Source organism: Ziziphus jujuba, chromosome 3, assembly GCF_031755915.1.
Source record: "Ziziphus jujuba cultivar Dongzao chromosome 3, ASM3175591v1".
Taxonomy (NCBI): domain Eukaryota; kingdom Viridiplantae; phylum Streptophyta; class Magnoliopsida; order Rosales; family Rhamnaceae; genus Ziziphus; species Ziziphus jujuba.
Genome location: NC_083381.1, coordinates 29,820,816 through 29,840,980, shown reverse-complemented (window position 1 = coordinate 29,840,980; position 20,165 = coordinate 29,820,816). Strand labels below are relative to the sequence as shown.

General features: G+C 36.6%; 1 protein-coding gene and 1 long non-coding RNA gene across 7 annotated transcripts; one reads left to right on the top strand and one right to left on the bottom strand.

Annotated features, from left to right (window-relative positions):
- The first annotated feature begins 10,086 nt into the window (after positions 1 to 10,086).
- Positions 10,087 to 14,663, top strand: LOC132803283 (uncharacterized). The gene is made up of 3 exons (XR_009638350.1): positions 10,087 to 10,530; positions 10,642 to 10,702; positions 11,821 to 14,663. It is a non-coding gene; the product is annotated as an uncharacterized LOC132803283 (long non-coding RNA).
- LOC107423249 (putative F-box protein At4g22660) lies at positions 14,392 to 16,840 on the bottom strand. Of its 6 annotated transcripts, none has more exons than XM_048478131.2 (3): positions 15,975 to 16,840; positions 15,296 to 15,710; positions 14,392 to 15,196 (listed from the first exon to the last, which is right to left on the bottom strand). In XM_048478131.2, exons 2-3 carry the CDS (start codon positions 15,682 to 15,684, stop codon positions 14,560 to 14,562), a joined length of 1,026 nt encoding a protein of 341 aa, XP_048334088.1. In that variant the 5' UTR covers positions 15,685 to 15,710; positions 15,975 to 16,840; the 3' UTR covers positions 14,392 to 14,559. The 6 variants fall into 6 exon arrangements, with proteins under 6 accessions (XP_048334088.1, XP_048334086.1, XP_048334083.1 ...); XM_048478129.2 differs by having other exon boundaries at positions 14,392 to 15,710; positions 15,975 to 16,076; positions 16,526 to 16,837; XM_048478126.2 differs by having other exon boundaries at positions 14,392 to 15,710; positions 15,975 to 16,283; positions 16,526 to 16,836.
- Positions 16,841 to 20,165: the final 3,325 nt, after the last annotated feature.

Genomic DNA, 20,165 nt, shown 5'->3' with positions numbered 1-20,165 from the left:
AAGGGCATCCAATTGCATTTTTCAGTGAGAAATTCAATGGAGCTAAGCAAAAGTATTCTACTTATGACAAAGAATTTTATGCGGTGGTTCAAGCTTTGCGATATTGGCGTCATTATCTCATATCAAAGGAGTTCATTCTATTTTCAGATCATGAAGCCCTCAAGTACATCAACTCACAAAAGAAGATGAATTATCGGCATGGGAAATGGATTTCTTTCTTGCAAGAATACTCATTCCTTATCAAACACAAATCTGGTGCAGAAAACAAGGTTGCTGATGCATTGAGTAGAGTTGTGTATATCTTAGCTTCTATGGCAATTCAAGTTGTGGGGTTTGAATCTCTTAAAAGGGATTATCCTTCTTGTAAGGATTTCAGCCTTATACATGCAGCTTTAACAAGAGGACAGCTAGGTGAATATCCTAATTTTTCACTACATGATGGTTATCTTTTTAAAGAAACCAAACTTTGTTTGCCTAATACATCATTACGTGAGCAAATGATCTGGGAATTACATGGTGGAGGGGCAGCTGGTCATTTTGGAAGAGATAAAACCATAGCCATGGTTGAAGATCGATTTTATTGGCCAACTTTGAAGAGGGATGTTATCAAAACAATTTCTCGATGTCGGATATGTCAATTATCAAAAGGAAGAAAGAAGAATACAGGTTTGTATATGCCTCTTCCCATACCTCATGAGCCATGGAAAGAGTTAAGCATGGATTTTGTTTTAGGATTACCTAAAACAATAAGGGGGCATGATTGCATAATGGTTGTGGTTGATAGATTTTCAAAAATGGCACACTTTATTGCCTGTTCAAAGACCATGGATGCTGTTCACGTAGCTAAATTATTTTTCAAAGAAATAGTTCGTCTTCATGGACTACCTATGACAATAGTTTCAGATCGGGATGTAAAGTTCATGAGTTATTTTTGGAAAACCTTATGGAAAACAATGAATACCAAATTGAAGTTCTCTTCTGCTTTTCATCCACAATCAGATGGTCAAACAGAAGTTGTAAATTGAAGCTTGGGAGATTTACTTCGCTATCTAGTTGGAGATCACATATCTAGTTGGGATCAAATACTTCCTATGGCAGAATTTGCATATAATAGCTCCATAAATAGGAGCACAGGTCACAGCCCATTTACCTTTGGCAGCAAGACCAAGTGCTGAAGCTGAAACTTTTGGAAGACACATTCAAGAAATTCATGATGATATTCGCAGAAAAATTGCTCTAAGTAATGAAAGCTACAAGGCACATGCTGATTTGAAGAGAAAATTTGCTGAATTTAATGAAGGGGATATGGTAATGGTTCGGATAAGGCCTGAGCGTTTTCCTAGGGGCACTTATAAGAAGCTACATTCAAGGAATGTTGGTCCATATAAGATTTTAAAGAAAATCAGCTCAAATGCCTATGTCCTTGATCTACCAAAGGATATGGGTATAAGTAATGTCTTCAATATTGAGGATCGAAGTTCTTATGAGGGACATGAAAATGATACAGCAAGAGGTAGCAAGGCAGCAAGTCTACCATCTACATTTCGATTAAAAGAGGAAATTGAAGATGTTGTTGATCATCAAATAGTATCAACTAGAGGTGGAGGATATCAACGGTATCTTATCAAGTGGAAGGACCGACCACTTTTAGATTGCACATGGATCACTGACCAAGAATTTCAGAAACTCAATCAAGACCTCTATGATCAATTTCATGCCATCAACTCGCCGGGGTTGAGTTTTTCTAAGCCAAGGGGAATTGATGCAAGATGGAAACAACCTCTAAAAACTTATCAGAGAAGAGGAAAAACAGATTCTAAGGCCCAAACATTAATTTGGCATGATCTAGGACAAGATGGGCTTATTTAGGATCTTCAAGGATTTTAGTAGATTAATTTAGTTTCCTATTTTTAATTAGAGCATTTTATTATTTAATTAGGTTTCCTATTGTTTTCAGTTTCTTAATGTTATTAGTTTCCTTATTTAACTAGGTTTCCTATTATTTTAGTTTCCTAATATTATTAGATGATTTTAATATAAATAGGGTTCTTTGTAATTCTGGGAGCAGTTAATCAATATTACAAGAATTTTATGAGATTATTTTCTCTGGTTTTGTGTGATGCAAAACAAACTTAGGTGTGATGCCTAAGGTTTTGGGAGTGATTCCTAAAATCAATCTAGTGTGATACTAGAACCCTATCTATTTCTTTTCTGTTTTTTTTCTTTCCCTATCTGTCCTACATCATCACCATTCGAGAACGTATGAAAAAACAAATAGATAGCTCCATAAACATCAGTAAATTATAGGAAATTGTCACATACAAAGGCATAGATGAACTCTCATCAATCACCCAATGGCCTAGAAAAGGGCCACTTCTAAATAGAACTCAATACAAATGCTAAAAAGTATTTACTTTATAGGACCATATCTCAACATCAAACCTTGAGCAGGTTCATCCTTAGATGGCTGATCCTTGCTTGGTGTAGACTCGGATGGATAAGCTTGAGCATAGTTTTATGCCATTTTTCTTCTTTTTGATCCTATTCAATCACTTTCTTACGTTCTCCTCAATCTTCTGGCTGGTTTCACAATCTTATTTAAAGCACCTACAATCCAAGAAGCTCCAGAAAATAAAACATTCTTCATTAAGGCAGAACCTGCACTAGTAACTTTTATGCTCTGCAGTTGCAAAGGCTGTTCAAATTTTTTTTCTTCTTTGAAAACCTGAAATTTCTGATCCACTTCAATCACCATCACTTATTTTGTCAATGAACTTTTTTTCTTTCTATTTTAATCAAAAGAAGGCAACATGTTGAAGACAATAGGTGTCTGTCATCAAATTTGTTTTCTTTGTTGATTGCAATTTTGCCTAAGACAAAACCCTTTTCTAGCATGTTACTAAGAGCTAACCACATCCTCTGCCTTTCAAAATGTAAAGTAATCAACTCTAGGAGGTAGAGCTTTATTATCAATTTCCTACATATACTAGTGAGGTTAACAGGTTGGCAACATTACCATGTTAAGTGTGAAAGATTCAAAACTTTTATTAGAGAATCTTACATGAAGTTATTGTGAGAGACATATAGTTCAAAGTGAAACTTGTCTGCATAAACCAACTAGTAAAAGCATGCAAATAAATACATTGTTAAAGATGCCACTTAATAGGATGGGCCGCTCATTATAATATAAAAAATCCTGATGTTGCCTACATATACTCCATAAGATGCCATTAGAATTGGTTATTTGAGCTTTAGTTTGAACTGGAATAAATATTTCAGATTACACTTTGAACAACACAAACACCAAAACTGGCAAGATAGAAAGAAGGAATTGTTGAGGATATCAACAACAGGTTTGGGATTCTAGAAGGATGTAGGTAATCCTACAAAACTAGGACAGTAAGAAATATCTGCAAAGGAAATGTAGAAGTTTATCCTTAAAAAAATTCATACAAGTAGCAAAATAGAAGCAAAAATTAGATTCATAATATAAGAACTTAAATAAATTTAAAGAAAAGAATTTAGGCCTTACCATGTCAGGGTCCAATGTATCAATTGCATGAAGTCCATATCTGTCTTCAGGTACAAGAATAGTTGTTTTTGGATCTAAAGACTCAGTTTTACCTGTTTCATGCATGAAGTATTCAATTGAAAATCATAAATTTCATAAAAAAAAAAAAAAGAAACTTTAAATTAAAATATAAAACATAAAATATAAATTATTCAAGTGGTCTGACAATTTAGAGCATTATTAGAAGATCAACATGACACAATAAAAAAGAGACAATGTTATAAAAAATTACGTCAATTTTCATATCCTAGCAAATATTTAAGCAATTTCTTCATGCAATTGAGGTGAGGGTATTCTACACGCATCAATTGAAAATAGAAAGCTGTCCAACCATTTGGATTATCCTCACAAGCGAGTTTCGAAAGGTACATTTGCAGCTTGTCAAGTGCATTGGACTATTAACCATATAGCATGAATCAAGAAGCTATTTGCATGTCATTTAAAATTTAAGTAATAGCAAGTATATAATTTCAAAGAAAATAGATGCTCTTCGTGGAAACAAAAGCTCACATAGAGGCTGCATATCACAATAAAACTTTTTTCTTAAAACTTATCCAACAAATTCAAGTCTAGAAATGCTATGCCAATACATGAATATATTTCATATTGTACGCACATTATATATACTTTCAACCTTCACTCTCACACATTCACAAAGTAGCAAAAGTTTGTTACATACAATTTATGTGCGTAGGAAACCTTTAAAAATACTTCAAAATTTATTTCTTTCTCTTTCATTTCTATAGTAAAAAGTTAAAAAATTAATAACAAAAAATAAAAATAAATAAACAAATTCACAGATTGAAAGGAGATGAAAAAGTTAACCAAAATTACCAGTAGCAGGATCAAATCGAGCCCAAAGCTTAGTCCGGAACTTGTAATCAGCAGCAAGAAGTCTAACCCAAATCCTCTCCTCTTTACCGTTTCCACCATCAACTGCCTTCAAGATCGAACCAGTGATACCAAGCACCAACAGTACCGGGTCCAAAGTCCGGTTGGGGCTTTTTGATTAGCTTCAACTATTGCTCAATGAATCACACAATCTCATCCAAAAGCACAGCCATAACATAAAAACACAAAAGAAAAAAAAAACAAAAAAAACAAAAAACAGAACCTAAATCACAGCAAAGGACAGTGAATATTTTTTATTCGTTGAAGTTTTCAACCAGGTAGATGCTGAAGGCGGCGACTCCGAGGCCAAGATCAGGAAGGGTGTGGCAGAGCTGATTGCTGAGCTTAGGATGGTTCCTGCACTCGACCCTCCTCCTGAAGAACTATCCGGTAGCTACTTCGCCATTATCTCTCACTTTCTCTGCCTCTTCTCTCTTCATCTTCTTCTTCAAAAACAGTGGACTACACGAGGAGGCAAACAATCAAGTCACAAACCTATGTATAGGCCCAGGGTCCTATGTGTCACGGTTGGGGCATTTCATCAAACACTTGGTGAGCATTCTCTTCATTTTGGGCCTATTTTGGGCCTTACAATGGGCCAAGCACCTAGAGTAGTGTAGAATTCTCTAGAACCTTATGGAGAACTCTAGGTCAAGCCATGTACATATCCATTTCTAGATGCTTCTTTAGATATTTTTGTAAAGGAGGTGGGAAGGATCTAGACACCCATTCTCCACCGTAGGATCAAAGCAATCTTAGCCGTAGGATTAGAATTTGTATGCCTATAAATAGGTGGAGGCCTCATTTGGCCAAATCATCCAAGGATCCAAGGATTCAAGAATCCAAGCTACACTTGTAAAGCTCTCTTTTAAGCAATATACTTTCATTCTCCCAAATTCTCTTTGTGCTCTAGCTTTCTTTGCTTAGCTTTCTCTTTTAGTGAGCAAAAGGCTTACTTAGTTGCAACAAAAGATCGGAATAGCAACTAAGGCCGCACGGCTTGAAGGGTAAACAAACAAGTCCGTGACAAATGGTATCAGAGCCTTGGTTAGAGCTAGCATTTAGAGCACAATGTCTTCATCAGAGGTTGTGGTTGAAGAAGCAAGGGGAAGGGAGGTCATCCCCGAAGCTGCAAGGAAGGGACGTGGACGCTCAAAGTCGAAGGAGACCAAGGTGGTCAAGATGGAGTTGGCTGTTGCCGACATGTTGGAGCGGCTTGATCGTGTGGAGCAAGGCATGGAGGAGCTCGATGGTCGTGTGGGTGACCAAGTGGGGGAGCTTAGAGGTACCATGCAAAACACCAACGAGGCCAACACCGAGGCGTGGCGTCAAGAAAGCCAAGTTTTCCAAACAAAGGTAATGGAAACCTTGTCCCTTATGCAAGCTCAATTAGATGAGTTTAAGAAGAGTTTAGAGGAGACACGTGAGGATTGGGCGTTATGCAAGAGAGCTGCAACTAGTGGCACCGTCACTACCCAACAAATAGTCTCTACTCCAAGGGTAGATGCTCCCAAGCCCAAGGAGTTTAGTGGGAGAAGGGATGCAAAGGAGTTGGACAACTACATGTGGCATATGGAACGGTACTTTGAAGCCTTGGATTTCCAAGACGAGAAGCAAAAGGTAAACACCGCTACCCTCTATCTTACTAATCTTGTTGCGGTATGGTGGCGTAGAAAGCATGAAGAAATGAAGAAAGGCATATGCGCTATCAATTCTTGGAAAGATTTAAAGAGTGAATTGAAGAAGCAATTCTATCCCGAGAATGTGGCGAATGATGCTAGGAAACGCATGAAGGAGTTGAAGCACCAACGATCCATCCGGGAATATGTGGAGCAATTCTCTGGGTTAATGCTCCAAATTCCTAACATGAGTGAGGAGGATCTCCTTTTCAACTTCATGGATGGGTTGCAACCGTGGGCATGCCAAGAGCTTCAACGAAGGGGAGTACAAGATATTCCACTGCCCTCACTACGGCCGAAACGCTTGTCAAATATAGGCGAGGTGAGTCTTCCAACCCTAAGCCTAAGAATAATTATATTAAAGGTGGGGGAGCCAAGTTCCATAAAACTCCCCAAAGTAAGGAGTTTCCAAGAAAGCCACCACTACCTAACAAAGATTGGAAGAAAGGAGGCAAGCCCGAATTCAAGCCGAAGGAAAATTGCTTCTTATGTGATGGTCCCCATTGGGTTAGAGATTGTCCGAAGAGGAAGTCCTTAAGTGCCATGCTCGAAGAGAGGGAAACTCAAGAGCACACACAAATGGGTTGTCTACAACTCCTCAACTCACTGAAGGTTAGTCCAATCCCAACCAACAATACGAAGAACAACTCCCTAATGTACGTGGCGGCACGTATCAACGGGAAAGATGCCCAAGTCATGGTAGACACCGGCGCATCTCACAACTTCATAAGGAAGGAGGAGGCCATGAGGCTTGGCCTCAAACTCGATAAAGGTCAAGGGTGGTTGAAAACTGTGAATGCGGAGGCTAAACCGCTAGATGGCATGGCCCGTAACGTGGAGTTGCACCTTGGCACTTGGCAAGGTAACGTAAACTTCTCCATTGCTCCTATGGATGATTTTGATATTGTACTTGGCATGGAATTCCTTAGGCAATTCAATGTGGTCCCACTCCCTTGCTACAACACGGTGTGCATAATGGAGGGAGGCCCTTGCATGATTCCAACAATGCACAAGCCAAGTACTTCCAACCGCCTCTCCGCCATACAACTCAAGAAAGGAGTAAAGAAAGGGGAGCCTACATTCCTTGCTACTCTACGCGAGGAAGAAGAAGTTACTTCCAAGGAGCCACCGAAGGAGGTTAGCCAAGTCCTTGAGGAGTTCAAAGATGCATGCCACCACAACTACCTAAAAAAACTTCCACCAAGGAGGGAGGTGGATCATTGCATAGAGTTGGAGCCCGGTGCAAAACCACCTGCAAAAGCAACCAAGAAAATGAAGAAATGGGCCGACACAAAAAGAAGGCATGTGGAGTATCAAGTGGGAGACTTGGTGTTCATCAAAATCCTTTCATCCCAACACAAGTCTACCGAGGGCTACACAAAGGCCTTGTTCGCCGATACGAGGGACCATTTCCAATCATCAAGAAGGTGGGCAAGGTATCTTATAAGGTAGAGTTACCTTCTACACTCAAACTTCACCCGGTCTTCCATGTAAGTTGTCTAAAGCCATACTACAAGGATGAGGAAGACCATACAAGAGGGGAGTCCAAGCGAGCACCAATAGGGGTATACAACACTTATGACAAGGATGTGGAGAGCATCTTAGCTGATCGAGTAGTTCGTGGAAGGGATAACCATCCGAGTCATGAGTACTTGGTAAAATGGAAAGGACTACCCAAGAGTGAAGCAAGTTGGGAACCTGCTACCGCGCTTTGGCAATTTGAAGATCACATCAAGAGGTTCCATGAAGCAAGCTCGACGAGGACGTCGACGGCATAGGTGGGGGAGAATGTCACGGTTGGGGCATTTCATCAAACACTTGGTGAGCATTCTCTTCATTTTGGGCCTATTTTGGGCCTTACAATGGGCCAAGCACCTAGAGTTGTGTAGAATTCTCTAGAACCTTATGGAGAACTCTAGGTCAAGCCATGTACATATCCATTTCTAGATGCTTCTTTAGATATTTTTGTAAAGGAGGTGGGAAGGATCTAGACACCCATTCTCCACCGTAGGATCAAAGCAATCTTAGCCGTAGGATTAGAATTTGTATGCCTATAAATAGGTGGAGGCCTCATTTGGCCAAACCATCCAAGGATCCAAGGATTCAAGAATCCAAGCTACACTTGTAAAGCTCTCTTTTAAGCAATATACTTTCATTCTCCCAAATTCTCTTTGTGCTCTAGCTTTCTTTGCTTAGCTTTCTCTTTTAGTGAGCAAAAGGCTTACTTAGTTGCAACAAAAGGTCGGAATAGCAACTAAGGCCGCACGGCTTGAAGGGTAAACAAACAAGTCCGTGACATATGGCCCCCTCAATTTGTGTTCTTTTCACTTTCACATGAAGGCATATGGTCACCCCAAATAAATATAGTTAATTCAATCTCCATCTTATAACATTTTTAATAAATAATTTTATATGTTTAATAATAACATGTTATAATTAAAAAGGTAAATAAGTTTTATATTATACTTAGATTTAACATTACCTAATGTTTATCAAAGTTTATAATTTTTCTTTTTTATATTTTCTTAACCACATGCACAATTTTATTATTATTATTTTGCCTAATAATAATAATAATAATAATAATACTTATATTGAGTTTGTATATGTGATAGAATATAATTCTACTTTTTTTTATTTATTTTACATTATTGCCCATCCAAATATTCAGTTCTGGTTCCATTCCTTGGTAATCCTTAAAAACTAAAGAAAGGATGGATAAAGAGTGAGGAGGGAATAAACACGGAAGCAAGCAGCAATATAAATAGAATAAAATAATATCCATGACAAAAATAACATCCTCCCATCGCTTGGTTGGGGGAGTAAATTGATAAACCTTTTTGTAAGGTTGAAGTCGCTCAATGGTAACAGGGCTACGGAGTGAACGAGTTACCTACAAACAAAAGCCCGGTAACGGAAGACCACATTATGATCTCATTATAATATCATCATCCTCCAAAATTATCACAACTTACATAGGCAACAGAAAAATTCAAAGATTAAACAATTCATTACTTCCTTTTTTCTTTTTCTTTTTTTAAACTTTTTGTTCCAAATCAAACAGTTATTTCAAGATTGAAAATGTCACATTCTGCAAGATTTTATCATTGATTAATTGATCAAATATTTCCCTTTAAAGAAAAATCTTTGGAAAATCTCGGAAAACCGTGAAGACAAATTGAGTCAGGAGCTCCATACTCATGAAAACCATGTAACACATAAGTCAAAATCGAAACTGTAACACCCCGTCCCGAACCATGTCGGAATTTTTGCACGTTGACCGAGGTTGACTGTTGACCATTGACCGAAGGGGTCAAAAGTTGACTTTTTGATCCGGTTGGAATTTTAGGTTGACTGAGGTACGGTTACGAAGTACACGTTGGCACGAGTTCGTAGACTGGTAGCACATTGAAAACGGAGCTACGGTTTGAAAGTTTTGAGTAAAACAAGTTGAGGTCCAAACTGTCCAAGGGGTGTCGGAGTTGACTTTTTATTCATGCAAGGTTGAGTGTTGACTCATGCATGGTTGTGAAGTGCTCGTCGATACGAGTCCGTAGACTAGCGGCACGTCCGATTTGGACATGTGGTTTGAAAGTTATGGACCGGTAAAGTTTTTCAAATACCGTATTATTTTAATATTATTTTTTACACGCATAACGATGTGCCACGTGTGACTCAATGAAGGTGACCATGTGTCACCATATTGAAATGCCACATGTCAACCATGTGTAAAATCAAATTATTTTTATTATTATTTTAAATAATAATATTAGTATTTAATTATTTTTATATATTTTATTTTATTTCTTTTCTTTTTCTTTTTCCTTTTCCTTTTCTTTTTCTTTTTCTTTTTCTTTTTCTTTTCCCCACGTGGGAAAACACCATTCTTTCTTTTCTTTTTCTTTTTCTTTTTTTTTTCTTTTTTCCTTCTTCTTCCCCGAAACACCAAAACACGCACAGTACCTTTATTTTTTCTCTCCCACCGGCCGTTTCTCTCTCCCGTATCTTTTCAAATTCCGGCCACCCATACTGTACACGCGCCGGCCAGTGACGTGCGGAAGGAGGAGGCGCGCTCGGCCGCCAAGTTTCACGGCCAGCCGCCGCCGGACGCGCGCCGATCGGGCCGGAGAAGCCGCCGGCCGTCGGATTTTCTCTCTCCTCTTTTCTTGTGTTTTCCGGCCAGCCCACTCCCAATTGAGCCTCCTCTCCCCCTATTTTGGGTCCTCTGAATCCAAAAATGGCCCCCAATCTCAAAAATTCGAAGCGGTTGGAAAGATCCCTCAAGATCAAAACCGGCCGAAACTTCCCGACCAAATTCCGACCACCTCCGGCGGAATTGGGGTCGATGGAGACCGGATTGGTGATCCTCGTCCCACAAGCTTCGATTCGGTATATCATTCGACCATTTTGGTTAAAGTTTGTGTTTGACCCCCGGGTACCGGGTATTATTTACCCGATTAAAATATTAATTTATTTGACTGTCTGTGAATTTTGTTCTAGGAGCACCGGTGAGTCATAGAATTGATCCCGTGGTGGATCATGGGTTAACTGCGTGCTCCAGGTGAGTGACCCACCTTCAAAAATTATTTTGGGCAATTAATTAAATTTAATTGGAATTTAATTTAGTATTTAAATTATGCTCATGTGGTGTGGTTTAATTATGGTTTTAATGCGGTTTAATTTAATTTATTTGTTATGCATGAGCAAGGTATGTTTCGGTATTAATTTTACGTGGTTTCAAATGTGATTTCTCGGGCATAATTGGGTTAAATATTTTATGAAAATATTTGGTTAAATTTTATAAATTATGCCCGCGATATTTTTATGGTTGCATCTCGTATTTCGAGGAAAATTGTGGTTTGTTGATTATCGCTGTTTCGTACCGGGTTGTTGAATAAAAATATGTGGGATGGTGTTTTGTGAAAATTTGGTATACTTCCCACGGTGGTTTTTGGAAAAACGGTACGGTTGGTTATTATTGTTTATTTTTAGACGCACTCATACAGTATTGGTGTTCTGGTGTATGGTGTATGGACACGTGGTTTAGCACGCGGTTATTATGTGGTTTAGCGTGCGGTTATTACTTCACCCGTGAGTTGCCATTGGACCGTGGGCAGGCAAGGTTATTGTTGCGCACAGCCGCCCCGCTCCCTGGCCGGGTGATGGTTTTTTTAGCAGTTGGTACTGTCGGGACGCCGAAGTGACCGCTGCAGGTTTCTCTCTTTAACCCCCCGCCAGTCGGTGCTCAGGACGCTGGGTATCGGAGGGCATCACCGGTATATGGTGTGGTGCGTCGGTGTAAATTGCAATTAAAGTTTAAAACCCCAAAGGTGTTCAAAAAATTATTTATTATAATTTATTACAGAATATTTATATTTGGGGTATTTATTTATTTGTTTATTTGTTGTTTATTAATTCGTTTGGTTCCTTGGTTTTTGGGAAGTACGTACAAGGGTTTTGTGAAAATGTTTTAAAAGGGGAACATTTCAAACAGAGTGAATAGTGAGGGTTTTGAGAGAAATTATTACTTCAAATATTTATTTATTTATTTATTTAATTGTTCGGTATTGCTTAATTAAATTCCTTTATTTTTATATTATTATTATTAAAGGTGTATAGTAGTTAGGGTCACTCACTGAGATGATTAGCATCTCACACTCTTAAATTCCGTTCCCCTAGGTCCAGGTTGGAGACGTTGATTGTCCAGGGCGAGCCCAACGTCTCAGTTCGTTGCCGAAGGTTCAAGCAGTTTTTCTTCCCTTTTTCCTCTCGACCTTGTATTGCTTCTTTATCTGTCATTTTATAAATTCCGCATGTATCTGTTTAATGCTCTGTATACTGTATTGGACGTGTAGTTGTTCTTTATGCACTGGGTTGCTGCTGTTGTTTTTTTGAAGTGCTGTAATTTGTGGAATCAGTTTGTAGTTTGTGGGAGGAATAAGGGGATGTTTTTAGAAGTGTGTTTTCAGTGCAGGTAATTGGTGGTAAGTAAATCCCTTAGGGGAGGCTCTGTCGGATTTTCCGTTGGAGGGTCTGGTAGGGTTTCCCTGGGATCAGGGCTGTCTAGGGTTCCGGGGAAGGAATTCTGGACGGGTCCTGACAGAAACGGTCCAAAATTCAACCAACAATAAAGGAGACATGGAAAAACAGATAAAAATCAAAAGATGAACCAATTCATCACAATTTTCTCTTTGTTTTGTTTTCCATATCAAACAATTATTTCAAAATTAGAAAATCTAATAGACCAAAGCATACCTGCAGTAGCTGCCTTGCGAAAGGAGGGCTTCAGTTGTATCAAATCTTTTGCATAGAATTTCTCCGATTTTAAAATTTCTTTTAGTCGGTAAATAATGTCCGTGCAATCTAATTTAATGGAATAAATAAGGTGAAAGAATTTTTGAGTGATGATTGTGGAAATAAAACTAAAAATACAAAATTTATCTGTTGTTATCTTGATACAAATGTAATTCAACTTCTTTTTATCCAAAAACCCAATAAAATATTTAAAAACCTTAAAATAAATAAAATAAGACCGTATTTGTAGTGGTAGACTTGACCCAGATCCTGAAGGATCCACAATAAATCTAGCAACATTTACTTTTTCATGGTTGGTGCTTAATTATTCATTACATCTTGGTTCGATTGTTGATCTAGTCAGGGCATGTTATATAACAAGATGCGGCTACTTCTAACCAGGAAAAAAAAAAGAAAAAAAAAGAAAGTAAAAAGGTGAAAAAAATGTTGCTACTGTTTTCTTATATTTTTAAATTATAATTATTATAAATTTTTTTTTCTTAAGAATCCATTTGGATTTGAACTTACAACCTTTTTGACTTCTATTTCTAGTTCTTTTTTCTTTTGATTGAATTACATTAATTAGATTTCAACGCACAAACATTTGTGACTGCGTTTTGTTGGTAACTTATTTCTCTTTAATATAAAGAGAATTGATTTTGTACAAATGTATGAAATGTAATTAGTTTTGCATCATTTGCACTACTATCATTTTCCTCTTAAAGCTTTACCTCACTTTCACTTCTAAATAGTTGTAATCGATCAATTTGTGTCTAACACTTGTTTTTCAAAGTGGCATTAATCTTTCGCCTCCATTGTTTGGATTCACTAATTAAGCTACAATATAGCTTATACATCTTTTCCCTGCAGAAAAAAATTCATCCACGTTCTATTTTGACATGGTCCATAATTTTCCACACACTCGATAGAGAACACTAGTGCATGTAGAATATGGTCAAAAGTCAGTCAAGTTTTAGATGGTTTAATTGAGGTAACTTTCAATGCCTCTTTGTTGGTAGCTGATATTGGTTAAATGCCCACTGATTTAATACAAGCGTCAAAGCGTACAAATAGTTGGGGAAACCTTAGGAGATGGTAGCCAGATGTCAAAGTCCATCTTAAACATAGAACATATCTAATTATGTATGGCATAGTGAAGTATGACAATTTACCATACACACCTCGTATTAAAAAATCAGAAAAGTTGTATAAAAGGATTTCCTCATAAAATGGTTCAGGTTCATGCCAAAAGGAGTTTAAAATTTCAAAATGACCAGGTTAAGACTCAAAACAGGTTTGAATTCTGGATTTTGCGACCTCATCTATCCTTGCTGTGGACTTATCTATTTGCTTGTTATACTGTACATTCTTCAGTTTATCGTCTACGGATTTAACAAAATTTAGCAATGGTTAATCTCCAGCTCTTAACAAATCACTATTTTCTTATCACATAATTAATTGGCGAAGTAAACACAATGTCTTCATGTTCCATAGGAAAACTGCTACAGCCTCTAGTCCATCTATTGAAGTTTGATTTTACAGCAGTTAATAAAGAAACGCTCCTATTCAACTTTAGTACCCTCTGAAGCCTTAAGAGATAGATCTACATATATATGATTGATAACTTCGAACTTCATAAACACACACACACACACACACACACACACACACACACACATATATATATACGCACACATATACCTATAATAAGTCTATTCATAACAACAGTCAGGAGCTCAATTGAATCCAATCTCATTTTCTAATCTCCATTGTTGAACAAATCAAACAACCAACAAATTAGTACCCGTTTTAGAAAACCTTCTTGACCTCTAATTGAGATTCACTGCATATGTAAAGATATAAATTGTTCAAACAGAATGAAGAAGCAAACATATGCAGATGAATAAACAACATATAAAGATTGACTATTAAGAGAAAAGTGAGAAGACGAGGAAAGAAAAGAATAAAAAATGATAAAAGGGAGACAAAATACATATGCTTACCGAAAATTCAACCATCAAATCTTACTGTTTTATGACTAACCAAAGAAAATAATCAGCCTGAGTCCGCATCATTAGCTGCAAACCATACATACATATACATATATATATATATATATATATATTACCTTGGATTAAGAGCAACCCAATATACGGGCAAATAAATCGAACGAAAATACTTATTATCTTCAGCCTCATCATCTATTTTCTTTTCTTCGAAGTTGAAGACACCAACATTGTATCTGCCAATCTTGCTATACTTCACGCTATTTATGAAATATATTGAATTTTCTCTCAATTTTGGAAAATTTCGGGTTGATACTGACATACATTCGTTTTCACTAATAAAAAGAGCTTGGTCCCTCAAGGTTTCCACAGGTATCCATATTTTTCCACTATAATCCAGCTTATAGATAGCAAATTCACGTTCACTTTGTAACATTAAGACAAACAAAAGATCTCCCTTTGATTCAATCAGAAAAGCAATTTTATCTAGAAAGCGAGTCTGTGCCTCCAGGAATTGACACACTGTTGTAGAAAGTTCAAAAACGAAAACTTTCTTGGGAGAAGGACCATGAAAATCCCAAATTTCAATTAGCCCTTTAGAGGATAAAGAATAGAGCATACCATTGTGGCATATTATGTCCAGGTACTCATGATCATCACCACCAAAGCGAGTCCATGTGCTGTCTCCAGGCATACAGAATGCAAGTCTTTGTGAAGATAGTCCATATATCACCACAATACAAAAGCTCTTGCCTCTACTTGCATCAGATAAACATAGATCGGAGGACATTAGGATGGCTTTAGAGAAACAAAATTTTACCAGAAGTTTGACAAAGTAGGGTGACGATCCATACAGATGTAGCTCTTGATATGGTAGCAAAGTGTTTATGAACGGAAGTTGGACCTTAGCTCCTGAAAACGGATTGAGAAGATGCGGCTTTGTTTCTTTGTCCAAAATGACCAACCACCCATGCGATGATCCCACGCACCAAGCACCATGAAACCCTTCAAACACGTTGTTGATCTTGTAAATCTTATTCTCGGCAACACTGAAGAAGCGGCAATCATCAGCTTCTTTTTTATCACTGGGAAGCATGAGCAATGGAGAAGTCATATACAATTGTGCTGCTCTGTACCACTTGGAACAAACTGCTTTGAAACGAATGATGTCAACAATAGCATCAAGCCTTTTGATGATTAAGTCCAAGAGTTCCATTTGAAGCTCGGACCAGTTTGAGGCCATTGTTGAAAGCAAGATGCTTTAAGTTTCTGCATATCAAAGTAAGTTCATCACAGCAAAAAATACAAAACGAAAAACAAAAGCTGAAAAAAACGGAGTGTAGGAGTGAAATCATGATAACCATTAGGAAACTAAAACATCTATATTACTAGTAAATAAATAGAACTAAGGCTTAGAGAACGAGAATTGTCGCAAATTTAAACGTCTCATTATTTTTGATTTATCATACATCATACTCTAGTTGAGCATATGATGATGTGTTCAATGTTCTGGTCTCATTATTTATGATTTACCTTTTCAGGAGGGCTGTTCCCATTTATGTCGCCCTCTCCGCCTAGTGGGCTCGTCGCCACTAGGCAGTCATCTTTGATCTTGATTGGCCGACCTTTCCGATCCTGAAACAAATATAGTTCCTCTCTTTCTTTTTAAGTTTGGGTTCATTCAGCCTTGTTTTTTAAACAAAAGCTGGAACTTTTTTAGAACAAAGCTTCAATTCGGACTATATAGTTTGTCACAAAATTAAACAAGTCCGAAGTCGCAATTCTGTATGATTACCATCCACCAATTCATCAAAGAATTCTCCTTTAAACAAAAGTTGATTGCTTAAACAATCAAAATTGAGAAAATTCAACCATGTAACAATGAGTCAAAATCAGAACAGCCCAAAACACATAATCTCATCATACTCCAAAATCAACCAGGCGAAAAAAACAAAAGCATAGCAACAGTTCAAAATCCAAAGATGAATCAGTTCATCACAATTTCTTTTTTTAAATTTGTTTGCTTTCCAAATCAAACAATTATTTTGAGGATTGGAAAAATTAAATTAATAGCCGAATCATACCTGTGGAAGGCTTCCAGTCTACTTGCCGGATCTGCTCGACGCCAGAGCTTAGGCTGGGCTTTTGTTTCGAATCTTCTCAGCCATATATGTTAGATTCGCGGTCTATGAGCGGTTTATAAGATGCACAAATATTATATAAAAAAGTTTTCAATCAGTTTACCAAAATCCAACGTCTCACAAATAGATCCGCGGTGTATTCTCGTAACTCTATACTAAGCTGGCTGTTTAGCACCCTCATTGAGTTCCAACCGTACTGTTGAGTTCGCGTTCCCACACTCTGTCAGGTCTGATCTTGAATTATGCTACGTGCGTCACACTTTATTTTGCTTTTATTATTATTATTATTATTGCTTTTAAGTTTGTAAATTCTGTCGTGTTATTTTACCCCTCGAAAAAGTGACATTGCCGGTTGTCCTGCCTTCCAATTATTGTTTTTGTGACATTTAAATCCTATCAAACTTTTTTCAATATAAATTTAAATATATTAAATTTAAAATTAATATCATATATTGTTCTTCAAGTTTGTCCTATTTTAAATTATTTTATAAGATTCCAAACATTTTAAAAATATACCTATGTTTAGTCCATTTTTTAAAATAAATTAAACCAAAAATAAAACAGAAATTTGAAAAACAAGAATTTTTGTCTTATTACATCGAAAAGCATGCAAATATAACATAAATAAAAAATAAATATATTTTTATTACAAAAATAAAAAATATATTTTAATTAAATAAATAATTATCCTCAAATCTAAAAAAACAAAAAAAAAAAAAAAGACGTTTGAGAAACACCCATTTATTTGAGGTTCTTCTTTGGTTCTCTTTCTTTTTTTTTTTTTTTTTTTTGAGGCTTTTGCCCTGGGCCTTCCCATCCGGTAGACTCAAAGCTACACTCTATTGGCATTGGTGGTGGTGCTCAAATCAATAGAACTACCACAAGCTTCTAAGTTTTTCTTTTTCATTTGTGAACTAGATAGATGAAAAGCACATTTTTTTTCTTTTTTTTTGTGACATTTAAATCAAATCAAACATTTGTTTATCCAAAATCCCAGCCTCTTTTCTCTCTAGAAACGCATGTTAGGCTAGCCTTAGGCCTTTGCCCATGCCAAACTCTAAAGTTTGAATTTTTTGAGTTCTCTCAACCCTAATATTTATGATTTGCTATGGAGGATATGAAAAAAGCCTTTACTAATATGAAATTTCTTATAGATGTGGAGGAAGATGATGTCCTTGATCAGTCTAGTCTTCAATATAGCTTGCTTGGCAGATTATATGTGGAAAAGAACGTAAACAATAATGCAATTATCTCGATGCTTAAGAAGTGTTGGAACCTAATGCGAGGGATGGAGTTTAAAGAATTGGAGAATGGAGTCTTTTTGTTTCCAATTTTCATGTGAGGCGAATATAAAGCATGTTGAAGAACACGAGTCCTGGTGCTTTAATGAGCATGTACTCTTATTTTTGACAATTGGGAATTGAAGTTATCACTAGCTGAAGTCATCTTGAAACATGTTCAGTTATGGGTCCAAATTTTAGAGTTTTCAATGGAGTGGTAATCAAATTGATTTATTGAGAAACTAGGTAATACTTTAGGTGAGGTGGTCGAAGTTGATTTGGGAGGAGAAAATGGGTACAATTTTCGATAGCAAAAGTTAGAATCAAGTTTGATATAGAGTATCCTTTAATTCCTGGTATGTGGTTTCGACGAAAAGTTCAACAATCTCTCTAGATATCCTTTAAATATGAGCGACTTCCACACTTTTGTAATCTATGTGGGCATATTTGGAATGATATGAAAGGTTGTATAACTAGTTCATATATGGGTAGCAAACATTTGAATAGCATTAGTATGTTTGGTAGATAGTTACATGCAAAATTCCCATCATAGTTACAAGAGGATGCCCATGAAAAATTATTAATGATATAGGATTCTCAATTATCGAGGTAGAACTCTAATATGCAAAACTAGTTCCCTATAATTCTTCAATGGGGATAGATACTAGGTACTCCACTAGTATTCGCGGAATGTTTAACTCAAATTAGTCTATGCAAAAAGTTTCAACCAAGATACTCTTCAAAGAGTTTTGAATAAGGAAGTAAGTGATAATACATAGATTGAATTGGGGAAGATGACAATGACTAAGGCATCAGGTATCGAGGTGTGCATGGAATCATCTACTTTGCAAAAAAATAGTTTAGGACCTCTTCGACACTTTTCTCAGCATAGAATTTTTTCTTATTGAATAATAAAGTGGATTTAATGAAATGTTATGATGATTGAGGAACGGTTAGAAAAGAAAAGGAGATTGATTTAGAGGCTAGACAAGAGCTTGATCTTTCAACTTAGGAATTTGAGGTGCAATCAAGGTATATGGCTGATGCTCGGAAAGATAGGAAGACTTTTGGAAAATTAACTTCAGAGAAAAAGAAGGCTGAGGTTAGCTCAGGGGGCAAAAGTAATAAAATAGCACATCTTAAAAAGATGCTTGATATTCATCTTTCACAAGGGGAAACATTCGAAAAGAGCTAGATATTAAGGAGAGTTTAGGTTTAAACTTTGTGGATTTTTTGTGGGATCTACTTATAATAAAGAGAAATTGGGTAAGGAGGCTGCTCATAACCTACTTCACCATTCCCAATGAGTATTATATATTGGAATTGTCAGGATTTATGGAAATCCTGAATAGTTCAAACATTAAAAGAACTTAATTTCTTTACAAAACCTTGCTTAGTGGTTTTAAGCAAAATTAAAGCCAAGGAGGAAGTCATTAAAAACTTGAGTAGGAAATTAGGTATGGATAATTTTGATGTAGTGAATCATGTTGGATTATCCAAAGGTTTTTGTTTGTTTTGGAGGAAAGAAGTTACGATTTGTTCTTTCTTTAAATCAAGATACATTATAGATTCAGAAGGAAAGGCAGAGGGTAGAGCAGTACGTTTCACTTTTGTTTATAAGGTAGGGAGTTTGTTGATAGGAGTCAACTTTGTCAAGACATCTTGGCATCTAGAAGAAAGTACAATGTTCCATGGGTGTGCATCGGTGATATTAATGAAATTCTTAATAATTCTGAAAAAAAGAAGGTGGTTGGGATCGGGATAGGTTGCAGTATATAGTATTTTGAAGCATTACTAATGATATTAGGTTGATAAACTTATAGAATATTGATAGTGGTTTTACTTACTATAAAAAAATGAGCTATCCATTTGGATTTAAAAAGACTTTATAAGGTTCCTGTCTTTAGTTCCTTCTTGTCCAAATATAGTAGTGGATGTTCCTCTTGTTATTGGTATTAGTTTCCTTTAATTATGTAACTGGAGATGGATTTTAGGAAAAGCTATAAAGCTTTTCGATTTGATGCAAAATGGATTTTGGAGAATGCTTTCAAGGAGATGGTGGAAGGCTTGGAGGAGTAGATCTACTAGTTATAGTAACAATTTCTTTTAGGAAACAGTATAAAGCTTTTAGGTTTGAAGAAAAATGGATTTGGAGAATGCTTTCAAGGAGACAATGGAATAGGCTTGGAGGAGTAGATTTAGTAATTATGGTAATAGTTTCTTCTAGCAGAAGCTCTTTGTTGCGTGAGAGGTACTAAGGGAGTGGAATAAAAGTTTGAGGGATAATCAAAAAGCTGTTTTGG

Coding starts and splice junctions, on each gene's coding strand:
- LOC107423249 (XM_048478129.2), bottom strand. CDS start 15,684: ATGGCCTCAAACTGGTCCGAGCTTCAAATGGAACTCTTGGACTTAATC.